The 9606-nt window shown below is 36.0% G+C and overlaps 2 protein-coding genes across 2 annotated transcripts; one reads left to right on the plus strand and one right to left on the minus strand.

Annotated features, from left to right (window-relative positions):
* Positions 1-946: 946 nt before the first annotated feature.
* Positions 947-5603, plus strand: LOC131153642 (pentatricopeptide repeat-containing protein At5g65570). Its single transcript, XM_058106097.1, has 2 exons — positions 947-4883; positions 5052-5603. The coding sequence occupies exon 1, from the start codon at positions 1087-1089 to the stop codon at positions 3289-3291; it is 2205 nt and encodes a 734-aa protein (XP_057962080.1). The 5' UTR covers positions 947-1086; the 3' UTR covers positions 3292-4883; positions 5052-5603.
* LOC131153650 (probable 1-deoxy-D-xylulose-5-phosphate synthase 2, chloroplastic) lies at positions 3653-8032 on the minus strand. Its single transcript, XM_058106103.1, has 10 exons — positions 7609-8032; positions 7265-7429; positions 6988-7152; positions 6161-6311; positions 5793-6064; positions 5414-5687; positions 5031-5338; positions 4633-4914; positions 4259-4543; positions 3653-4135 (listed from the first exon to the last, which is right to left on the minus strand). The coding sequence occupies exons 1-10, from the start codon at positions 7702-7704 to the stop codon at positions 3989-3991; spliced, it is 2145 nt and encodes a 714-aa protein (XP_057962086.1). The 5' UTR covers positions 7705-8032; the 3' UTR covers positions 3653-3988.
* Between the last annotated feature and the right edge of the window lie 1574 nt (positions 8033-9606).

Genomic DNA, 9606 nt, shown 5'->3' on the forward strand with positions numbered 1-9606 from the left:
TACATATACACTTTAAAATATAAATGAGATATGATGTGGTATCTGTATGCTAATATTTAATTAATTCTGAATGTTTTATTGGTTTTAAATATTAGCATATCTAATTAATTGGAAGAATTGAGATCGTTTAGAAAGACCTTAAGTTGTGTAATACTGATTGCGATTTTACTTTAGCCTAAGAAGAATTTTAAATATCTAATTCACCCATTTTTGGGATTATACCAATTACATCATATATAAAAACCCGATTCGATTTATTTTTGTCTAACTATAATTGTTATTTATAAACTAAATATATGGCAAAAAATGTTTATTTATATTACATTTAAAACTTTGATTTATGTAATTATATATTAATTTTAGTAAAATATTTATGCTTTTGAGAGTTGGGAAGGTTAAAATTTTTTTTTAAAAAAAATACACTTTCTGATAATACATTGCAAATAGTTAAAATAATTCAATATTTAGATTAAGTGGCTATCAAATTCAATTCAAAACTAATTCATACAACTATACTTAAGTTCAGTATTTAATACTTAAACATTTAATATTACCAAATACCTGCATAAAATTTTAATCTTAAAACAGTAATAATTGATAAGCCTAGATATTTCATTATCTTGTCCAAATTAAATGATCTATCCATGGACTGAAACATTTATTAAATAACTGTTTAGATAAAAAAATTTTCTGGGAAAAAAGAAAGAAATAAAAAAAATTTATTTTTCATTATATTTTCTTTCACTGAATAAAATTTATTTTAAAATAATTTAAAATTTTAAAAATTAAATATTAATAATATATAAAATTAAAATTTTATTCATTAATTAGTATATATTTAATTATCAGATTTTTTTAATTATTTTACTTAATAACGAATATCAAGAGTGATTTTTTACTCCCCTTTTCTTACTTGTTAAAGATTCAAACTGGCCTGAAAAAAGGGTTTTAACTAATTTGCAAGCAGACATTAATTGGTCCGAAAGTCGTCTTCCCCGCGCAGAACACTTGAGAGAGCCACGGCCTGGAGGAGGAGCCTGCCGAACCCATCTCCTCGTTTGATGATGAATTTGGTGCCCGGCGGAGATGCAGTTAAGTCTCTGCAATAAAGCCATTGGCCTTCCCAAACGTTTGGATTTGATTAGAACTCTATATGACGGCGGACAAAGACTAACTCATACCAACCTACTCAGAGCATCCATATCTACTGCTCAGAACAATTTCTACGTCTCCTCCGAAAGTACAGGCCTCTCAGGGAATTCCCTATCCTACTTTTCTTTGATTCAACAATGTGTAGAGAGAAAATCCATAGGAGACGTCAGAATAATTCAACCCCATATGTTGAAATCTGGGGTTTCACAATTGGGTTTAGGCAATAGGCTCGTCGATGCGTACCTCAAGTGCGGCGCCTCCACCGACGCTCGTAAAGTGTTCGATGAATTGCGTCGGAAACACATAGTCAGCTGGAACTCAATGATTGCTTCTTACATTGGCAATGGAAGAAGTGAAGAAGCTATTAAGCTTTATGAGAGGCTGGTTTCAGAGGGAGTTTCTCCGGACGAGTATACCTTCTCTAGCGTTTTTAAGGCATTTTCCCTTCTTGGTCTTATTTATGAAGGCCGGAGAGCTCATGGGTTGTCAGTGATTTTGGGATTAGAGGTTTCAAATGTCTTTGTGGGTAGTGCTCTTGTTGATATGTATGCAAAGTTTGGTAAAATGAGAGATGCTCGTATGGTGTCAGATCGAGTTCTGGAAAAAGATGTTGTTTTGTATACGGCTTTAGTTGTTGGTTACACTCAACATGGCGAAGGTGGTGAAGCCCTAGAGGTTTTTGGAAACATGATCAATGAGGGAATACATGCTAATGATTACACTTTTGCGAGCATTTTGATTACATGTGGGAATTTAGAGGATTTAAGTAAAGGTAAATTGGTACACGGTCTCATCATCAAGTCTGGTTTTGAATCTGCTGTTGCTTCGCAAACTTCGCTTCTTACTATGTATTCTAAGTGTCACTTGATTGATGATTCTTTGAAGGTTTTCAAGCAGTTTGTCAACCCAAACCAAGTAACTTGGACATCTCTTATAGTTGGACTTGTGCAAAATGGTAGAGAAGAGATCGCACTATCAAAGTTCCGTCGCATGATTCGTAGTTCAATACACCCTAATTCATTCACATTATCTAGCATTCTCCGGGCATGTTCTAGCCTTGCTATGCTTGACCAAGGGGAACAAATCCATGCCATAGTCATCAAATTTGGATGGGATGGAGATACTTTTGCTGGTGCTGCACTCATTGATTTGTATGGAAAATGTGGTTGCATAGAAAATGCGAGGTTAGTTTTTGATGGATTGCTTGAATTTGATGTGGTGCCCGTGAATTCCATGATCTATTGTTATGCACAGAATGGTTATGGATGTGAAGCAATAGAAGTATTCAACAGGATGAGGGATTTGAGACTTGAGCCAAATGATGTGACATTTGTGAGTGTTCTCTTAGCGTGCAACAATGCCGGGTTAATTGAAGAAGGCTGCCAAATCTTTGCCTCAATTAAAAATAGTCACAATATTGATCTGACGAGAGATCACTATGCTTGCATGGTTGATATGCTGGGGCGTGCTGGAAGACTCAAGGAGGCTGAAATGTTAATAAATGAAGTTGAAAATCCAGATGTGGTTCTATGGAGGACACTGCTTAGTGCATGTAGGATTCACAGAGAGGTTAAGATGGCAGAGAGAGTTATGGATAGAGTACTTGAGCAAGCACCGGGGGATGAGGGGACTCATGTTCTTCTGTCAAATCTTTATGCTTCAACTGGAAACTGGAGCCAGGTTGTTGAGATCAAAAGCATTATGAGGGAGATGAGATTGAAAAAGGATCCTGCAATGAGTTGGGTTATTGTAGATACGGAGGTTCATACTTTCATGGCTGGCGATTGGTCTCACCCTAGCTCCGTAGAGATCAATGGAACATTAGAGGAATTGATTATAAAGGTTAAGGATTTGGGTTATGTGCCTGATACAAGATATGTGTTGCAGGACATGGATGAGCAGGAGAAAGAGAGGTCTTTGTATTATCACAGCGAGAAGCTAGCCATAGCTTTTGCTCTGTGGAGGAGCAGTGGAAAGACTAACAGTGTCAGGGTTCTCAAGAACCTTAGAGTTTGTGGGGATTGTCACACATGGATAAAATTTGTCTCTAAAGTTGCTGGGAGGGAGATAATTGCTAGAGATGCAAAGAGATTTCATCATTTTAGCAATGGTATATGTTCCTGTAATGACTATTGGTAAATTTATCCATGTCCTTTTGGGACTGACAAGCTCCTCTTGCATTTACCTGTTTCTGCTCCAGAATCTGTGGAAACACATCGATCTGGAGGGTTGGTTGATCCTGTAATTCTATGGCTTTTTTGTGGCCAATAAATCGACTAACAGTCATGAATTGCTGCTCAAAGGCTGATCCAAATGTGTGCGTTCCAATAGTTGGTGGCATCATGATGAATTAAGAAGGTATATATGGCATAAGTTGCCAGTCATTGTCTGCGCTATACAAAAAGTTTTGGCTAATCCAGCTCTGCTTTTTTTGGCACAATTTCTGTTGATTCTAAACTGCAAAAAAACTGAAAATAAAGAGAAAATGGTACATTATTGATTATTTCCTCTATTAATTTTCTTCATTTGATAATTTGTAAGATTACATTAGATGTCTAATGGTGACACTACATCTACATTGGGAAGTATATAATACACTGAGACACAAAGCGCTGATTGAGTCATTACTCATGGATACCTAATTGGTGATGCTATGTAGTCATGAGGATTGAGGTATGGATCTGAAGCAGTTGTGGACCAGAGTATTTTGAAGCCCTAAAGTGAGCCTTTTGATTTGGGACTCTTTACAATTTCCTCCCGGTCAAAGGCCCAATACAAAATCTTATGAAGCTTTGAATTGGCAATTTTAACTAGGCGGGGTCTCTCTACTCCATGCTCAAGTTAACTTAAAAGCTTCTTTTGGCTTTCCTAGGAGAGAGCAAACTGTTGCAGAGATATGTTTGGAAGTGAGCCCTGCTTCTTCAATCTGATCTTGAGGTGATCCATGTTCAATGTACCTATCAGGAAGCACCATTGCCCTTAACTGAAAAGGAGCAATATGAGGAATCAGAGTGCAGGAAAAAAAATATGATAGGAAAAATAGAGAAGAGAGGATAAGGGTCTTCTTTACAGGTTCTTGAAAACCCATATCTTGAAGCAGAATTACCTTTAAAGGTCCATCTAGAATACCATTTAAGCTCAGGAAGTGAGATACGTGAGAACCAAAACCTCCAATGGAACCTTCCTCCACAGTAATCAAGATTTCATGTTCTTTGGCCAATCGCATTATGAGATCTGCATCCAAAGGTTTGCAGAACCGTGCATCAGCCACTGTCACAGACAGGTTCTGTGATTTGAGCATATTTGCAGCTTCAATGCAATGTCGAACTATGGATCCATATCCCAAAATTGCAGCTCTGTTGCCTTCCATCAGTATTCTTCCCCTTCCAATCTGTTAAACAACCAAGAAGACGAAAAGATCAGTATTCTGTTCTATTTACTCACCCAAGTATACCTGGAGTTGTATACTTCTATGCTAACCTCAAGTGGTATTCCTTTGTTGTTAGGTGGAGGAATTACTCCAACTCCATTACCCCTTGGGAATCTGAAGCAGCTTGGCCTATCGTCAATTGCTGCAGCTGTTGCAACCATGTGCATCAACTCTGCTTCATCAGATGGAGCCATGACCACCATGTTGGGCAAGCAAGCCATGAATGTGATATCAAAAGCTCCACAATGGGTTGGTCCATCTGCACCAACTAAACCAGCTCGATCCATTGCAAAGCGGACAGGTAGTTTCTGAAGATCTACATCGTGCACCACCTTCATATTCAATACAAATCATTAGAGTAGAAATCTGCAGTGAAAAAAATTTTAAAACAAAAAAATTGTGAAAGCAAATTGCACTTCCTCATTTCATTGTCTAATGGCTGACTTACCTGATCATAACCTCGTTGCAGGAATGATGAGTAGATTGCACAGAATGGCTTGAGACCCTCTGTGGCTAAACCAGCTGCGAATGTAACAGCATGTTGCTCGGCAATCCCCACATCAAAGCAGCGGTCAGGAAATCTATTTTGGAAATGGTTGAGTCCAGTTCCACCACCCATTGCCGCATGAATAGCTACAATCTTGTTATCTATCTCAGCTTCTTTCACTAGAGATTCAGCAAAGTACTGGGTGTATGAAAGCGTAGAAGACTTGGACTTGAACTGCTGGCCTGTTTTTGGATCAAACTTCACAACGCCTAAAGGGAAGACAGAATAAGGATTCAGTAAAGAGGTTCTGTTAATTTATTGGAACCACAAAGCTGCAGTCTTACCATGCATTTTATCAGCTGCTGCCTCTGCTGGTGGATAGCCCTTCCCTTTCTCCGTTACTATGTGTATTAGAACTGGCCCTGGTGCTGGCATTGTTTTCACTTCCTGTAAAATGCTGACTAAATCTTGGATATTGTGCCCATCCATTGGACCTATATAATATAATCCCAACTCCTCAAAGAAAGTTGATCCAGACGCACTAAGCATACTCCTGGCATATTCATCTACTTTTGCTGCAACTCCATGTGCTTGCCCTCCCATTTGCTTTGTAATGGTCTTCCAAAAGAAAAAAAAAACTGAGTTGGATATCTCTTGGTTTTGAAATGATATTAGAGAATCAGAAGAGTCAGAGCAAAATATGTAAGTTTTAAAGGTTTTTACTTTTGCAGCTTCGCGAAGTTTCCGGAATTGAGTGCTTGCTTGGAGCTTGGTTAGAGTGCCACTTAAGGCTCCAACAGGAGTTGCAGGGCCATCAAGAGTGGCTGTGGGTAAAGAGACTTGCTTATTGTCATTCAATATGACAATCATGTTAGTATCAAGGTATCCTGCATTGTTCATGGCCTCGTATGCTTGACCTGCTGTCATTGCTCCATCTCCAATCACAGAAACAACATTATTATTCTTCCTTAAGAGATCTCTTCCAATTGCCATACCTATCATATTTTTCAAAGAAAGCAGAGCCAATAGATTTAGAATTTCTTGTTGAGAGAGAGAGGGAGGGAAGAGATATGATTATAGTTTATACAGACCAAGACCAGCGGAGATGCTGGTGGAACTATGCCCTGCACCAAAAGCATCATAGATGCTTTCATCCCTCTTAGGAAACCCTGCAAGCCCCGAAGTTTTCCTTATGGTGTGCATCCTAGATCTCCTGCCTGTAAGAATTTTGTGTGGATATGCCTGCAAAGCAAATTCACTGTTCAGAAACTCATTTCACATGAGATAAATAGATAAAAAGGGCAGCCCGTGCACAAAGCTTGGGTATATAAGGTCCAGGGAAGGGGCGGACCACAATGGGTCTATAATACGTAGCCTTGCATTTTTGTAAGAGGCTGTTTCCACGCCTTGAACCTGTGACCTCTAGGTTACATGGCAACAACCTTAACATTGCGCCTAGGCTCCCCTTCATGAGATAAATAGATAGCATATGACAAACCACAAAGAACAAGACAGTTCATTTGGGATTTGTAGAGTCAAGTATTAATTTCTGAATAGCTGTTCCAAAGTGTTTGGAGCTATATAGCAACATCAAATTGGGTGGGACAAAGGAAGCTAGTTTTGGAAAGTAATTCCTATTGGAGATTACATGGTTAGAGAGAATCCAAAAGACCTTGGAGACGCAACAACATGGTCAATGCAATGTGGATATTTCTGCAACAATTTGGAGATGTAGGGTTTAGCTTTGTTGGTTCCTACTTCCTTCTATAGAGGGTAGTTTTGCTCTGTTTGTTCATATCTTTTAGGTGTTGTACTGTAAGGGAAGAAACTTCTTTTGCCAAATATGTTAGACCATTTTATCTTTAAAAAATTTTCTTCGCTAAAACATTTTTCACTTTCATTTGGATAAATTTCTAACCTGATGACCAACATCCCATATTATTTTGTCTTCAGGTGCACTGAACACATGGTGTAGAGCCACTGTCAGCTCCACTACTCCTAAGCTTGCACTCAGATGCCCCCCTGTTTTTGAGAGAGTGTACACGATTTCTGCTCTAAGCTCTGCTGCTAGTTGTTCAAGATCCTGAAAACAAAAGAGGTATAGTCTTCAACCCTTTGTGAAAGGGAAACCCATCAAGAACACATAACGACCATGAATATAATGCACAAAATCCCTTATGGGTTTAGGTGATTACCTTTGTTTGCAGATTCCTCATGTGGACTGGATAGTTAATTGTGTCCAGCAATGGTGTGGCTGGTTTTTCTTTTGAGAAATCAATTTTCCAGCCGTCCTTTTCCTTCTTTATCTCTTTGTTCCCTCCTTCACCCTCCAAGCTACAAGCAGAGGCTCTCAAGTTGAGCTGGAACACATTATGTGTATGGTTATGTTACTTATATTGTTATAGTATGAGAGCCAAAGCTGAGTCTCTTTAGCAAAAGCAGCAGAAGGAAAAACACAAGCACCCACATGAAACCCAGATGGCTAGCTAGATTAACGATCACATAGAATGGGATTAAAGGATTTTGATTCCTGACTGACCTGTTTTCTGCAGCTGCTGCCAATGCTAGGTCTTGGAGCTTTCAGGCATGGATGAAAAGATTGGCTTAATTTCATTGCAGACCCATGAATCGCCATTGCTGGTCAAGCGCACTCACTGCCACTCTGAAGTTGGAGAAATGGGGAGAAGGCTGTGGAGTGTGTGTAGACCCAACGCCTGGCCCCCTTTTATATAACATGCAGAAGGCTGGCTGACGCAATATGCATCAGTGATGACTCCGAAATTCTCACGAGGTGAGTACCGGTGATGGCGAATTCGATAATTTACTGTTCATCAATGCTATCGTCAGTCTAGGAATTGAGAAGCATTAAATAAAAAAGAAAATATATGGAAGGATTGTCATTTTCATATTCATGAAAAAAAAAAAAAAAAAAGATATACCAAATCAACGAATAAAAATTTAATTCTAGATATGAGTAATATTTCATCTTTATTAATCGACGAGATAATTTTTATTTTTAATAATATTTAATTTGGAAAAAAATAAAATGAGTTTTTCTCTTATTCTCTTAATAAAAATTGTGACCAAAAAAGACACCAAATGATTTGAGCTTTCAAAGTTTTGTTAGAGAAATGAGATTAACCAGGGTCTATTTGGTAACTTTCTTTCTTCCTTTTTTAGTTATTTTATTTTTATTATTGATTTTTAGATGTTTTTTTAAAAAATTGAAAATCATATTTCATGGTTTCAGGTGTTTTATTGACAACTTGTCGATAAAATATTTTAATAACTAAAATTAATTTTTGTGGATTGATTCATTATTTTATGCATAATTTTTAATTAAAGTTAAAATAAATATCATGTGAATTTAAAATATAATTAATATAAAATATTCTTAAAGTTTTAAAAATTAAAAAATTTGAGATATGAATAATTCACTTTCAAAACACAATGAAAGTATCAAATTTGGAAGCTTGAAAATTTTGGATATCCTTAGGGTTCATGTAACTTAAAATTTGATTTATTCGTTATTGTTTTTAAAATACTGTATTTTACTTAGAAAAGAAAATAAGGGGCAGGGCAAAAATAATTTAGTCTTATGGTAAAAAATTGTGAAAATTAAAATTATAAATGAAAATTGAAGACTAGAAACAAAAATTTAAAATTAAAACTATCGGTCTGGTTACTATTTTAAATTAAAATAAATTTAAGACCTAATAGTGCAAATTAATAATTAAAATATTAAAAATAGAAAAGATAGAAATACAAAATATTATAAAAAACTTACATTACAGAGCTCCAAGAACATCTTATGATAATTGAAAAATAGTATGTTTATTTTTTGAATGACTTTTTGAAAAATTCTTTAAAAATTATGAATATTTGTATTTTATTTATTATATCTTAAGTTAACATCATTTTTTATTTTGGCTATGAATAGAATTATGTCTAAAATGAATGATTTAATATGCAAAAGTGAAAATTTTGAACATCAAATCATCGTACCAATAAATTATCAAAACAATTGAAAATCATAAGAAAACTGACAATAGAAGTAGAAAATTAACAATGTAAAGAAAACTTGTTGTGACAATCTATTTCTTCATTACATTGCATTAAAATAAGAAAATAAAATTTAAAATAATACTAAATATTCCTTACTAATTTAATAAAAGTAATTTTATTTTGAAATATTTTTATAATTTTCCATTATACCCATTAATAATCCTTATTTGTTTGTAGAACTTCTACTACAAATTGTGTATACTAAAAAGAGAGAAAGATAGGGAGCTTTATTGTATTAAATGGGAAAAAGAAGATTGAAAAAGAGAGATACCAAACTAAAACTTGTTAGGACCGGAGGAACTTATGGGTGAACTTGATACACATGGGTGAACACCAACTTGACCTAAACGTTTAAGCCTTTTGGGTCTTGAACCCAACCATGTATATTAGCACCCATCATTCACTTAATTTTTCTAATGTGGGACAAACTCATAAGTCGAATTCTCAATAATCTCCTCCTCACTTGTGAGTT

This window comes from Malania oleifera, chromosome 1 (genome assembly GCF_029873635.1).
Source record: "Malania oleifera isolate guangnan ecotype guangnan chromosome 1, ASM2987363v1, whole genome shotgun sequence".
In the NCBI taxonomy this organism is placed as follows: Eukaryota; Viridiplantae; Streptophyta; class Magnoliopsida; order Santalales; family Ximeniaceae; genus Malania; species Malania oleifera.